Raw genomic sequence first — 15,595 nt, forward strand, 5'->3', positions numbered from 1 at the left:
TCCGACAAAATGGCGGCCGGTCTATTTTTATATATATATCGCGTCATATGACACAGTAAAAGGCGCGAGGGATGATATTGAGTCATTTAATTCGAAATAAAGCGCAAAATGTGTACTTTTGCGTTTTCTTTATGCGCCATTTGTGATGCGATACGAAACGTATTTAGGGTACTACAAATCCCAGCATGGCTCTGAATAAATGGTGACTGAGGTAGAGGTGTAAGACGCGTGGGAGTGACTTGTGGTGTTCACAGGACGCGGGTCATGGCTTTACACACTGGGTTTTTTTTTTTATAATGGTGAAATATAAGGCGCGTATGAAGATTATCGTGATAAAAACGCAGCCAGAAGAAAAAACGCTAAAAAAAAAAAAAGTTTTAAAAAATAAAAATGTCAGTTGGCAGCGGTGGGATTCGAACCCACGCCTCCGGAGAGACTGGAGCCTAAATCCAGCGCCTTAGACCGCTCGGCCACGCTACCTCCCGTCTGTGTGCAGCTCGCTGTGGGATCATCAGCGGCTCCCAGTGACGTCACTCAGTGTCAGGAGGACTTAGAGGGGATGTCCATCAACTCCTGCAGAGCATCTCATCTGTACAGGACTCACATGCAGGATTGTACTTACAACCTTGAACACACTGCACTTCATATCTATGCGGTGCTGGGATCTGTAAGGCACAGCCAGTATTTTATACAGTGTACTGCATATTATGGACTCATTAGTAACCCTGATGCCCCCAGTAGTCACAGAGCATACCCCCATTACCCAGAGTGCCTGCTGCTCCTAGTACTCACAAGGAGGCCACATAGCCAGAAGTCCCAGTGATACCCCCAGTAGCCAGTAAACACAGAGCCTACACCCAGTAGCCAGAGTGCCTGCTCCAGTAGTCAGTAGTCCCATTGATGCCCCCAGTAGCCAGTAAACACACAGCCTACCCCCACTACCCAGTAGCCAGAGTAGCCATCACTGTGCCCCACTACCCAGTAGTCACCCAGTATTCAGTAGTAATAGTGATGTCCCCAGTAGTCACAGTAGTTACAGTGCTTGCCCCTAGTAGCCCCAGTAGCCAGTATTCACATTGATGCCCCCAGTAGCCAGTAGTCACAGTGATGTACCCAGTAGCCAGTAGTCACACTGATTCTCCCAGTAGTTACAGTGAGGCCCCCCAGGAGCCAGTAATCACACTGATTCTCCCAGTAGTTACAGTGAGGCCCCCCAGTAGCCAGTAGTCACAGTGATGTCCCCAGTGGTCACAGTGCTTGTCTCTAGTAGCCCCAGTAGCCAGTAGTCACAGTGATGCCCCCAGTAGCCAATAGTCACAGTGATGCCCTTAGTAGCCAGTAGTCACAGTTATGCACCCAGTAGCCGCAGTGATGTTCCCAGTATTCACAGTGCTTGCCCCTTGTAGCCCCAGTAGTCACAGTGATGTCACAATGATTCCCCAAGTAGTCAGTAGTCACAGTGCTTGCCCCCAGTAGCCCCAGTGCCTGACCCTAGTAGCCAGTAGTCACACTGATGCCCCCAGTGGACAAAAACTAAATGAATAATGATAAAATTAAGTCTTTATTAATAGTAAACATATACAAAAAGACGAGTGCCAACGTGAGCTGACACTACCATACAGAAGCGGACCAACCCGGACAGTATGGAGGACAGGTAGTATACACTGAGTAAAGGGGCTCGTTGTGTTAAATAGATATTAAAGAGTGAATGGCAGCTTGAAGAGGGCGATAGTGCTCCTCCCCCCGGGATAGACCGCATCCCCGACGCGCGTTTCGGCTCGGGATGAGTCTTCATCTGGGGGTTGTCCATTTTCCCCTGCAAGTAAGGGGTACTCTTGTTGTCATGTTACTTTCCTACAGTGTAATGTCCCTTTGTGTTTTCCGCATTGTATAAATGTGGATAAATGTAAGGTTACGCTCCTGGGGGCTAACATATGTCCTTGGGGGAGTAAATCTGGGGGGTGGGGGGGTGACTAGTAGATCATAGATTAAATAACAGCACAATGTCAATCAGCTGCCTCTAAAGCCAGCAGGATCTTGTCATGTATCAGAGGTCTGGGCACTCTCCGAAGCTCCTGAGGCTCATTTGAATATTTTCTAAACTTCTATTTTGCCGAAATGCAGCCATTCAAAGATATAACAAAAGAAGATTGATGCAAACGGGGAAGGGAGGCTAATAACCATCTCCCATCAGGTCATCTCAGGTCATTTAAGGTCTTCAGTAATTTTGTGACTTTTTGGGCAAAAGTCGCAAACAATTTTTCCAGGCTCAGGTTCGAAACTTTTTTGCACCTTCACAACCTTAACCTCTGGCATCGGGTGATAACTCGGAGAACGCTGCCGGAAAATATACAATGGCCGACTCTGAAGGGAGGCAAAGAAAAGTCACAAAAAGTGCAGACGCACCACAAAAAGTCACAACAAAAAGAAAAAGGACAAACCGAAACAATGGTACACGTGTCCTAAAAACTCCACCATCTCCCCGAGGTAACGAGTGGACCTTCTCGAGAGATCAGGAGGACCACCATGGGAGGAGAAATGAGGACTTGAGGCAGACACAAAGGAAGCGCTAACAACTTGTTGCTAACTCACAAAGAAGGAGAAGGAGGGTGCTGGATGGTGGAGGAGGGTGCTGGAGGGTGGAGGAGGGGGTCGAGAGGGAAAGGGAGGGGTCTACAGAGTCAGAAGCTTCTCCACCCTAACCCCACCCTCAGACAGGACGGGCCAATGTGTTGTAGACCAGACTGGGGGCAGCTCATGTAACAGGCTCTGTGGCGCAATGGATAGCGCATTGGACTTCTAGCTGGTGCAGTCATTCAAAGGTTGTGGGTTCGAGTCCCACCAGAGTCGCTTTTTTTTTTGTCCCAACCTCCTACATTCTACAAGTAGTCATTTACTACAAGTAGGACGTAGCCTATGAGGAAGATAGGAGACGGTTTACTATAGATTGTAAGTACAAGATCATTTTTTGAAGATAAGGAAACTCCACCCATATTCTGGAAGCTTTAGAGACTTACGACCTGGGTGGGGGGGCAAAGGGCGCATCAGCTGCTCCAGGACATTTGGGCTCTTTGTGACATTCGAGGCAGGAGAACATCTAGTATCTCTATGTGAGCTTTACTCCAGTATTACGTAGACATAGTGAAGCGCTGTTATACAAGTATTTCATGTATGGAGTTGTAATACAAGTACCCCACCCCCACCACCAACACCCCTCAGAATAGGCAACAACTATAATTGAGAAGCTAAAAGTATTATCGATACAAGGTTCACGGCCAACTATGCTAACCCACATCTTCTACATGGAAGCAAAAATATATGAATGTTCCTACAAAACAGGAAGAGTCCCTCACATTACGTTGGAGGTGGCCTCCTCGTGTCTTGTCTCAGCATCTTGAAGACTTTCAGCATCCAAACACTTCCACAGATGACTGTAGGACCTCACTTTCTTGGATACTCTACACAACCCAATTCTTCCTTGACAAGTTTGTTGTGTTATGTTGTTTTATGAGAGTCCACACTAGGAGCCACCATGCTCCTCAGAAACCTGCCTGATGGACAGCTTCACCCAATTTTTCTGAAGGAGAACTGTTCTCCTGACTTAGTTCTCCTTCAGAGAAATTGGGTGAAGATGTCAAGCAGACAGGTTTCTGAGGAGCATCGGGCAAGTTATGACATATCTATAGGATAATATATACAAACCACATGGGTGCAGCAATAGGGTCTAACCCCATCTCGATTGACCTCTGTCCTGCTTGGTCCGGTGGTAGGAATGACCACACATTCCATATTCATCTCGATGCTTGCTGCACAAGTGTTGGTGCTCCTGTTGACTGGGATGGAATACACTCGCATTCCTATGAAGAGTCATAGGATGGACCTCACCTCTGACGAGTGTAGTTCCCATTGACATGTCACATCTACCGGCTTGGTAATGGGTGGAAAGTATTCTCATTGTATAACGGTGTCCATCGCTTTTCTAGTACTTGGAGGTGAAGATTAATCTTCTGGGTGGACAATTTTGATCAGGTCCATTGCTTAGCACCCTAATAAACTCTAAGAACTATAAACCCTGAGGTCCTGGGTCCTAATGACCCACCAGTCAAGTCATTGCTACCTCTAGTATAGAATATCGCAAAGCCACCGACGGTGACCTCCACTTTAAGATCTTTCCATGATCTGAAGGAGCACCAGAAGTACAACTTGAGTGGGTGCAAAGAGTTGGAAGAGTTACATTTGTGCCGAGGAGTCTTCAATATGGCATTTCGTGAAGTGTTGAGCCCCCCGAGGAGAACCAGTGAATTTCTGATGCCCAAAGACATCATCGTTTTCCAATCAGAAGTTGTGAGCCATCTTATATCTATAACGGTTCAGATGTTTGGTAGATATTAGAGGTATGTTCCTCCTGACTAGTCCACACCATCAGAACCAGATCTTGCCCAATTGTTTAGGTTGACTCCCCTCCCACAACCCCCCCCCCCCCCATACACCTATCACCAAACATGAAACTTTGCTCTGGGCATCTGCACCTGGTTGTGGTTGTAGAACTACAAGATAATAAACACAGCAAAAAAAATATTTTTAAAAAAATTTATTTGGCAACAAAAACACATAGAAGAGCTGTACAACAGCTAGAAAAAACATTCATCGAAAAACCAGTGCGAGAAAACATATGCACAACATATGATACTCATACAGATACTGTATATAAGCCGGATACATTCACACCTTCCATAGGTCTCAGACAAGGTGTCCATCCACCAGGAGGACACAACTCCCCATTATTGGGTTATTGGGAGGTCAGTAGTATATGGGTTCATTAAATATGGGGGTCGAGGAGTAGACTCTCTCTGTCCTAAGGCCAAGGTCTCCAGACGAAGGTGTTACTTTGGTTATTGTCATTCTGAAACCCTCTAGAACTTGGCGAGCTTGAAGACAACCAACTTGGTGGACTGTTGCTCTCCGAGCCACTAATGGAAGGGGAGTATTGGCTTACGTCGCTACCAGAGTAGTTCGGGGAGACGTTCCCATCAGAAGACGAGTCATCATCTCGTCGAGTTTCTTGACTACATAGGTTGACCTGTTTCGGGAACCTTAAGCGGTGTTGAAGGTGGCTCTGCAGCTCGTCTAAGAAGCGGGCTTTGGCTGTCGGGCTGATATCTTGAATGAAGTCTTCTGTACGGTCCAAACAGTCTCTAAACCCAGAGAGGTAGAACTTTTCAGCAGGTGACATCCATCGTTGTGGTTCTGGGGAAAGAAGGGGACAGTGAAAATTATAAAAGATAAAATGGAGAATGAAGACCATCGAGAAACTTCTGAGAACATCTGAGAAGGTGGGATCTTGTGACCCCCGTAGGGAATGTTGGTTCCTCTACAACATATTAGCATTAAAGTTGGATTACATGGGTTACTAGACCCATCTATCTATGCCGTCCAATGGAAGGACAATGTTACCAAAAAAGGGTCCGCCAGAATGGGAACCTGTATGTGTTACATAGTGGAGCAGACCATTTGTAGCTTGTGACAACCTCCATGAACACTGGGTATGACATGTCCCATTTCCAACGATGAGGGGAGTAGATCCCTACCAGAACTCTTCTCACCAAACACAAAAACCATAAGATTGAGAATGTTAAAGACCACCAACCCAACGAGAAGTATCAACTGTGAGACTAGTCATGTACAGACAGAGAACCTCTGAAGTTCCAGAGTAGGAGCCTCCTAAATCCCCCAAGTAATGATCACTGAATTTTTTTGGATGTGTTTAATGGAATTTCTCAGCATTTTGTTTTTTGGGGGAACTACCATTCCACAATTTTAGGGCCCGGTTTTGGTTACCTATTCATGTGTACTGGTTCCCCATGAAAAACCAATCCAATTCTTGATATCTATACTGAGATAATCCCTTCTACGACTCTCCTGGTCCAACAACCAAATGTCCATGGCAACCTGGTCTCCATAACATGGTACAATGGAGACATCTTACACAGTAGTGGATTATATATATAGGCAGTTTGGGTGGTAGTCCGCGGCCCATGGCCAAACCAACCAAATTTTAGACTGAGAAGGACCTTTAATATCAAATCCTCATACACCCGTTTAGGCTTTCAAAACACAAGAGCCATTTCAGGACCTTTGAAGGACCTCCCACAGTCCTGAGGCTATAGATTGAAAGTCGCAGAAGGGACACATCCTCCATTCCCCAAGAAGCTGAAGAGGATTCCAGACCCGTAATATTCATATAGCCCCGGGCCCATGGCAGTCTTAATCCACCCCTCTTAAAGGAAATTAGCCAACAAAATCCATCATGATAAACCAGGGGGAGCCTACTCAGATCCAGGTCACCTGACTGGTAATTATATTTGTTATCCATGGCTTCTTCCTTCTAAGATCAGCTTTTAAAATTATGCTTATGACCATAATGGTCCCTAGCCTCTCTGGCTTTACAGACTGTTACAATGTCTCACCCTTCCTCTGCTCCCTCCGTACTGAGATTACAGCAGGAAGTGCTCACTGCACAAGTGCTGAGGAAGCAGGAGACTGACAGTGTAACAGCCTGCAAATCAAGATCACAGCGGGGCAAGGGTAGCCCCTCAGGCTTATAAGCATAATTTTTAAAGTTGATCTTAGAAGGAAGGAGACCATGGATAACAAATATAAGAAGATTACGACAGACCGTGCCTGTAGGTGTCCCTTGTTTTAATAAAAGTCAACCAACAATTTTGCTCCTCATCACCTACGATCTGCCCGTCTCAACCTTAAGTCCATGAAGTTCAGTCCAAGTATCAGGTAGGTACAGATGGGACGAGAGGTTGTGTTCAGATCATCTGTATTTGAACTGAATTTAATGGACCACATTCGGCCATGTGCATGTCCATTGGTGAACCTGAACTTTCTGCTGCCTGAGGCGAGTTATAGATGACAACCCCCTCCAGATCATACAGGATTGATGTGTCCTCCATTCCGTGTTTAACACCCATAAATATCACTAATTTTAACTAATTTGTAGCAGTTGACCACAATCATGCTGCCCCCATCTTGCTGCAGGTTCTGCTGCCTGAGGCAAGAGGCTCAACTTGCCTTATGGCAGGAACAAGACACAATGTGACGATATCTATGCATAACATAAACATATATGACATAATAGGACTCATTTATACCATGCGTTTTCATACGCGTCACATTCTGGACGTAAATTACAGCGAGTTCCAAGATCTCCGCTTTCTCCATCTTAGGATTCCGGAGTTTCTGTGTAGGACAAGAGAGATAGGATGAAATAATACCACAACAATACATAGAACCACCACCGATAACATGTCCAAATCTCAGCCCAACCTCCTCACTCCAAGGTTCAATAGCATTCTATAAGGATGGTAGTTTTGGTTACAGGACATGGGTGGGGGAGCCATCTCCAATACTTGTTATCAGTGTAAAGGCATGAACCTTAAAGGAAATCTACCATATGGATGCATCATTGTACACCAAGCACCCTGAAACAGGACCCATTCTTTATCTACCTTCTAATGGCCTAGCTTTTGAGAAAATTGTCTTGCAAATGAGCCTCAGGGGCTCCTACCAGGATCTCAGAAGCCCCTGAGGCTCAGTTTTCTGCCAATTCCGCTCGCCTCTGTATGGAGCGACAGCCTGCCACCTTCCCTACCCAGCCAGAAAGATGGAGACATCAGGTGGAGCAAGAAAAGTCTTTTGTGACATAGAAGGAGCCCCTGGGGCTCATTTGCATAATCTTAAAAGATTATTTACTCTGAAACTAGGCAATTAGACGATAAAGAAAGAACGGATCTTGTTTCCGGGGACACACATCAGTGTGCAAGTCTGCAGGAGTGAAGTACTACATCCGTGTGGTAGATTTCCTTTAAACGAATACAAAAACATTATAAAAAAAAGTAGATTAAGTATAATATATATATATATTTAAAAAGATTACAAATAATTTAAAAATAAACTGATATAAACCAAATAGAACTGAACATATTTTTATAATTTTTAGCGAAAAGCCTTTAATTTTATTTTCTTTTAAATTTGTCAAACTTTTACTTAATTCAATTTTAATTAAAACCTTGGACACAAAAATAATTAAAAAAAAGGGAGAAAACATCTATAATAAGTGTGATACATCTGCACATGCGCCTTCAGTAGCGGTTGGTAGAAAACTATAACAACAGCTATTCCCCCAAACTCTCCCCATGCACATGCACACTCAGGCCGGCCAGGTGTGCACGTGTGGCATGGAGAGAGGGGAGTAGCCACTAAAAGTTAGGGGTTGAAATTCAACATTCCTGATCTTGCTGTCCCCGAATATCATCAAGGGGAGAGTCCGGATACTTCCAGACACATGAGATAAAGGAACGGCGCCAATTAAATCTGTGGATTCGGACTGATTTTACTCTTCAGAGAAGAGCTCCAAAATCAAGACAATGCCAGGGAGTGTGTAAAGCCATCACTGGGGTCATATTTTTAAGAATTTTTGTATCAATATGTTTTTCCATACAATAGGGGGCAGCGATTTTGTAGATTGATTAACCAATTAAAAGAAAACTTTCCTTAAAATTCCAAAATTTGATACAACAAGTGATGGTAGGGGGGAGGGGCTCCCGATTCATAACTCCATCCCCTTAATAAAATCAATGGATTTTAAATATTCCATATAAATTTTATGTATTTATTTTCTATATTTATTTAACATTTTTAAAATAGATATTTATTGAAATAAAATTAAAATATATATTTATTAAAATAATATAAAAATTATATATATATATATATATATATATATATATATATATATATATATTTTAATTTTAATATATATTTGAATTGTATTAAATTTTATTTTAATAAATAAATATTTTCAAAATATAAAAATAAATTAAAGGTCATTCAATTTGCGGCAAAAAAAAAAAAACATTCTGGATATATTCCATGTAAACGAGAAAAAAAAAAAAAAAAAAAAAAAAAAAATCGCCCCCCCCCCCCCCATCTCTCAGATATAATACTGTAGATACCAGATTGCTAAAAGCCCCCCCGATTATTGGATGGTCAAGCCAAAAATTAATAATAGGCTTCGGTAGAAATCACAGCTAAGAAGTCGGCCATAGTCACATAGGGACGATAGAAAGTCGCAATTATGACTTGCGCCAGTAGGGGTCAGTGTAGCCATTACAGTACAAGCCGAGATGCTGGGACTGTCACAAATAAACCCCACATTCCTTAGAATTATTTGGGATTCCATTGAGAGAACATAAGATATTGCGGATTATAGAATCTCTGGATTCTGGGAATGGCCGCCTCTGCAAGTAGTTATGGGTCTGTGTTCCTACACTTTTGCTACGTCCATCCAGTTTGATGCTGGATTAAAGGGATTTCACTGTAATAAGGGTGATGTAAGTTTGGGCTCCTCACCTGATTTCCCGTCAGCCTCAGGAGGAGCACTCGCATTTCATCCAGACTCCGGTTTATCCGATCCCGTCTCTGTTTTTCTACCACCGGCTTCAGGATCTAAAGAAAGAGGAGGAAATATCAATCACTGACGGAGGGAGGACTACAAGCAGCACATTGTATATTATAGGATAGGAGAACTGGGCCTTAAAGGGTTATATGGATTCACTATGTTAGACTCCGCCTCCTGTATTGGTCATAATATCTGGAGTTCCCCTTTAAGAAGATTATGGGAAGGAAAGTCAATAACAGCAGGCAAGTCGTGTTTTATACTGACCCCTTTCATTAAAGGAGAACTCCCCCTTATGTACAGGGTGGAGTCACCCTTTAAGTACCTCCCACAACTAGGCCCCCTCTAAAGTAAAACACTGTCCACACTATGAAGCGAAAGGAAACCGAAAAACTACTGTCCCTTAGGGGTTTTTTTCTGCCAATAATATGAACAGAACTTCCTGGGGTCCATCAGAACTGGAGCGAGAAGCCATAGACAACCCGGTCCACACACCCCGGATATGAGGAACTTGGGGGCGGGGCTTCCGATTTTGTTTGAGCATTTGTTAAAAACAAAAAAAAAACAAAAAAAAAAAAGAACACAAAATGTTCCGTACAAGGAAAATTTTAGAAAAAAAAAATTGTTAATAAGCCTCAAGTTTTTAGAACATTCTTTAGGTGGTTTCCTACTTCCTTCTCTGAATGAAGGGATAAAAAAACAGAAAAAAAAATGCAAAATCCTACCGAGCGCAGGCTCCAGGTGTATAAAAATAAAGAAATAAATAAAATTATATTAATTAGAAAGGAAAAATTCATCCTGTTTGTAAACAGATGATAATAATTAAAATAAAATAAATAATCAAGACAGAATTAAATAGAACACAAAAAAGCAAGAAAATAAATTCCACCAAAGCCTCAGGAATACAGGAAAATTTCCAAAAGTTTTTTTGAAAAAAAAAAAAAAAAAAAAAAAAAAAAGTTGAACACTGAACATGCACTTTGTAAAAACCTCATTTGAAGACACAGAGGGATCTATTTGGTATTTGGGGGTCTCCTAACTTTCCTCTAATCTCAGAGGATAGTAAATGACTACTACCCCGATCCTCCTGCAGCCTCACACCCGCACTGCTACAGAGGACGGATGATGGGGGTTATCTTCCTAAAGAGACCACATCTTATCCCAAAGAAAAACAGAATGAGGAGGATCCCGCAGTTATACAATGCTGGGAAAATCCTTTAATCCGGCATCTGATAATCCAGAAAATAGGAATTATCCAAGTACTAACCCCCCCCCTCCCCACGTGACCAGCGGATCAGAACTATCTATGGAGCAACGGTCCAAGAACATCACATCACCCCCCAAACACCGCAGCACCGAAGATGAGCAAGAAAATCACCAGCACTAGGACACATCTACATTACAAGTACAAATCCCCGGTACCAAGACCCATCCCAGCACAAATCCCCAGCACCCCAGCACCTAGGACCCATCCCTGGCACCAGCACACATCTACATTACAAGTACAAATCCCCAGCACCTAATCCCCAGGACCCATCGCCGGCACCAGCACAAATCCCCAGGACCCATCGCCGGCACCAGCACAAATCCCCAGGACCCATCCCCGGCACCAGCACAAATCCCCAGGACCCATCCCCGGCACCAGCACAAATCCCCAGGACCCATCCCCGGCACCAGCACAAATCCCCAGGACCCATCGCCGGCACCAGCACAAATCCCCAGGACCCATCGCCGGCACCAGCACAAATCCCCAGGACCCATCCCGGGCACCAGCACAAATCCCCAGGACCCATCCCGGGCACCAGCACCTAATCCCCAGGACCCATCCCGGGCACCAGCACCTAATCCCCAGGACCCATCCCGGGCACCAGCACCTAATCCCCAGGACCCATCCCGGGCACCAGCACCTAATCCCCAGGACCCATCCCGGGCACCAGCACCTAATCCCCAGGACCCATCCCGGGCACCAGCACCTAATCCCCAGGACCCATCCCGGGCACCAGCACCTAATCCCCAGGACCCATCCCGGGCACCAGCACCTAATCCCCAGGACCCATCCCGGGCACCAGCACAAATCCCCAGGACCCATCCCGGGCACCAGCACAAATCCCCAGGACCCATCCCCGGCACCAGCACAAATCACAATCCCCAGGACACATCCCCAGGTGAGTTGCTTGCTGTAACCTTAAAAATCTACAATTGTAGTTTCCTAAATCCAAAAAGTCGCATCAAACTTAAAAAATACAAAATTCCTGCAAGTCATGTAGTCGGGAGAATAGTCGGCAGATTCCTCGGTACCATCCGAGAGGGGAAGAAGAGAAGTGCAGAGCCGCGGGCACCTACCTTCCTGGAGGGGTAAGTATCCGCACACTCCATGTCCGGCATCCTGACTGCGACTACACGAGTCTGGAGACATAGCCCTGACCCCGGTGTTATAGCCCCTGCCAGGCCCCGCCCCCTGTGCCCTCCCCAACCCCGCCCACATGTGACACCCGACAATGTGTCCTCACAGTGTACAGAGGGGCACACGTCACACCCCGGGAGGGGGCACAGGGGGAAGGGGGAGCGGAAGAGGGGGCATAGGGGGGGACACTACACACACAGTGCACCCTGCTATACCGGACACTACACACACAGTGCACACTGCTATACCGGACACTACACACAGTGCACTCTGCTATACCGGACACTACACACACAGTGCACACTGCTATACCGGACACTACACACACAGTGCACTCTGCTATACCGGACACTACACACACAGTGCACCCTGCTATACCGGACACTACACACACAGTGCACTCTGCTATACCGGACACTACACACACAGTGCACACTGCTATACCGGACACTACACACACAGTGCACTCTGCTATACCGGACACTACACACACAGTGCACCCTGCTATACCGGACACTACACACACAGTGCACACTGCTATACCGGACACTACACACAGTGCACTCTGCTATACCGGACACTACACACAGTGCACTCTGCTATACCGGACACTACACACACAGTGCACTCTGCTATACCGGACACTACACACACAGTGCACCCTGCTATACCGGACACTACACACACAGTGCACACTGCTATACCGGACACTACACACACAGTGCACTCTGCTATACCGGACACTACACACAGTGCACACTGCTATACCGGACACTACACACACAGTGCACTCTGCTATACCGGACACTACACACAGTGCACACTGCTATACCGGACACTACACACACAGTGCACACTGCTATACCGGACACTACACACAGTGCACACTGCTATACCGGACACTACACACACAGTGCACTCTGCTATACCGGACACTACACACACAGTGCACTCTGCTATACCGGACACTACACACACAGTGCACTCTGCTATACCGGACACTACACACACAGTGCACTCTGCTATACCGGACACTACACACACAGTGCACTCTGCTATACCGGACACTACACACACAGTGCACTCTGCTATACCGGACACTACACACACAGTGCACTCTGCTATACCGGACACTACACACACAGTGCACTCTGCTATACCGGACACTACACACACAGTGCACTCTGCTATACCGGACACTACACACACAGTGCACTCTGCTATACCGGACACTACACACACAGTGCACTCTGCTATACCGGACACTACACACACAGTGCACTCTGCTATACCGGACACTACACACACAGTGCACTCTGCTATACCGGACACTACACACACAGTGCACTCTGCTATACCGGACACTACACACACAGTGCACTCTGCTATACCGGACACTACACACACAGTGCACTCTGTAATACCGGACACTACACACACAGTGCACTCTGCTATACCGGACACTACACACACAGTGCACTCTGCTATACCGGACACTACACACAGTGCACTCTGCTATACCGGACACTACACACACAGTGCACTCTGCTATACCGGACACTACACACAGTGCACTCTGCTATACCGGACACTACACACACAGCGCACTCTGCTATACCGGACACTACATACAGTGCACTCTGCTATACCGGACACTACATACAGTGCACTCTGCTATACCGGACACTACACACACAGTGCACTCTGCTATACCGGACACTACACACACAGTGCACTCTGCTATACCGGACACTACACACACAGTGCACTCTGCTATACCGGACACTACACACACAGTGCACTCTGCTATACCGGACACTACACACACAGTGCACTCTGCTATACCGGACACTACACACACAGTGCACTCTGCTATACCGGACACTACACACACAGTGCACTCTGCTATACCGGACACTACACACAGTGCACTCTGCTATACCGGACACTACACACACAGTGCACTCTGCTATACCGGACACTACATACACAGTGCACTCTGCTATACCGGACACTACACACACAGTGCACTCTGCTATACCGGACACTACACACAGTGCACTCTGCTATACCGGACACTACACACACAGTGCACACTGCTATACCGGACACTACACACACAGTGCACTCTGCTATACCGGACACTACACACACAGTGCACTCTGCTATACCGGACACTACACACAGTGCACTCTGCTATACCGGACACTACACACACAGTGCACTCTGCTATACCGGACACTACACACACAGTGCACTCTGCTATACCGGACAATACATACACAGTGCACTCTGCTATACCGGACACTACACACAGTGCACTCTGCTATACCGGACACTACACACAGTGCACTCTGCTATACCGGACACTACACACACAGTGCACTCTGCTATACCGGACACTACACACAGTGCACTCTGCTATACCGGACACTACACACACAGTGCACACTGCTATACCGGACACTACACACACAGTGCACTCTGCTATACCGGACACTACACACACAGTGCACTCTGCTATACCGGACACTACACACAGTGCACTCTGCTATACCGGACACTACACACACAGTGCACTCTGCTATACCGGACACTACACACAGTGCACTCTGCTATACCGGACACTACACACACAGTGCACTCTGCTATACCGGACACTACACACAGTGCACTCTGCTATACCGGACACTACACACACAGTGCACTCTGCTATACCGGACATTACATACAGTGCACTCTGCTATACCGGACACTACACACAGTGCACTCTGCTATACCGGACACTACACACAGTGCACTCTGCTATACCGGACACTACACACACAGTGCCCTCCGCTATACCGGACACTACACACACAGTGCACTCCGCTATACCGGACACTACACACACAGTGCACTCCGCTATACCGGACACTACACACACAGTGCACTCTGCTATACCGGACACTACACACACAGTGCACTCTGCTATACCGGACACTACACACACAGTGCACTCTGCTATACCGGACACTACACACACAGTGCACTCTGCTATACCGGACACTACACACACAGTGCACTCTGCTATACCGGACACTACACACACAGTGCACTCTGCTATACCGGACACTACACACACAGTGCACTCTGCTATACCGGACACTACACACACAGTGCACTCTGCTATACCGGACACTACACACACAGCGCACTCTGCTATACCGGACACTACACACACAGCGCACTCTTTTATACCGGACACTACACACACAGCGCACTCTGCTATACCGGACACTACACACACAGTGCACTCTGCTATACCGGACACTACACACACAGTGCACTCTGCTATACCGGACACTACACACAGTGCACTCTGCTATACCGGACACTACACACACAGTGCACTCTGCTATACCGGACACTACACACAGTGCACTCTGCTATACCGGACACTACACACACAGTGCACTCTGCTATACCGGACACTACACACACAGTGCACTCTGCTATACCGGACACTACATACAGTGCACTCTGCTATACCGGACACTACACACAGTGCACTCTGCTATACCGGACACTACACACACAGTGCACTCTGTAATACCGGACACTACACACACAGTGCACTCTGCTATACCGGACACTACACACAGTGCACTCTGCTATACCGGACACTACACACACAGTGCACACTGCTATACCGGACACTACACACACAGTGCACTCTGCTATAC

The 15,595-nt window shown here is 46.4% G+C and overlaps 1 protein-coding gene and 2 non-coding genes across 3 annotated transcripts; 1 reads left to right on the plus strand and 2 right to left on the minus strand.

The window, feature by feature from the left end:
• Nucleotides 1-398: 398 nt before the first annotated feature.
• TRNAL-UAG (transfer RNA leucine (anticodon UAG)) lies at nucleotides 399-480 on the minus strand. The gene has a single exon. It is a non-coding gene; the product is annotated as a tRNA-Leu (tRNA).
• A 2,285-nt stretch (nucleotides 481-2,765) lies between these two features.
• TRNAR-UCU (transfer RNA arginine (anticodon UCU)) lies at nucleotides 2,766-2,850 on the plus strand. The gene is given in 2 exon segments: nucleotides 2,766-2,802; nucleotides 2,815-2,850. It is a non-coding gene; the product is annotated as a tRNA-Arg (tRNA).
• A 1,726-nt stretch (nucleotides 2,851-4,576) lies between these two features.
• Nucleotides 4,577-11,908, minus strand: HES7 (hes family bHLH transcription factor 7). The gene is made up of 4 exons (XM_072144656.1): nucleotides 11,810-11,908; nucleotides 9,421-9,516; nucleotides 7,161-7,248; nucleotides 4,577-5,247 (listed from the first exon to the last, which is right to left on the minus strand). Exons 1-4 carry the CDS (start codon nucleotides 11,849-11,851, stop codon nucleotides 4,856-4,858), a joined length of 618 nt encoding a protein of 205 aa, XP_072000757.1. The 5' UTR covers nucleotides 11,852-11,908; the 3' UTR covers nucleotides 4,577-4,855.
• Between the last annotated feature and the right edge of the window lie 3,687 nt (nucleotides 11,909-15,595).

The sequence above is a fragment of the Engystomops pustulosus genome, chromosome 4 (genome assembly GCF_040894005.1).
Source record: "Engystomops pustulosus chromosome 4, aEngPut4.maternal, whole genome shotgun sequence".
Taxonomy (NCBI): Eukaryota; Metazoa; Chordata; class Amphibia; order Anura; family Leptodactylidae; genus Engystomops; species Engystomops pustulosus.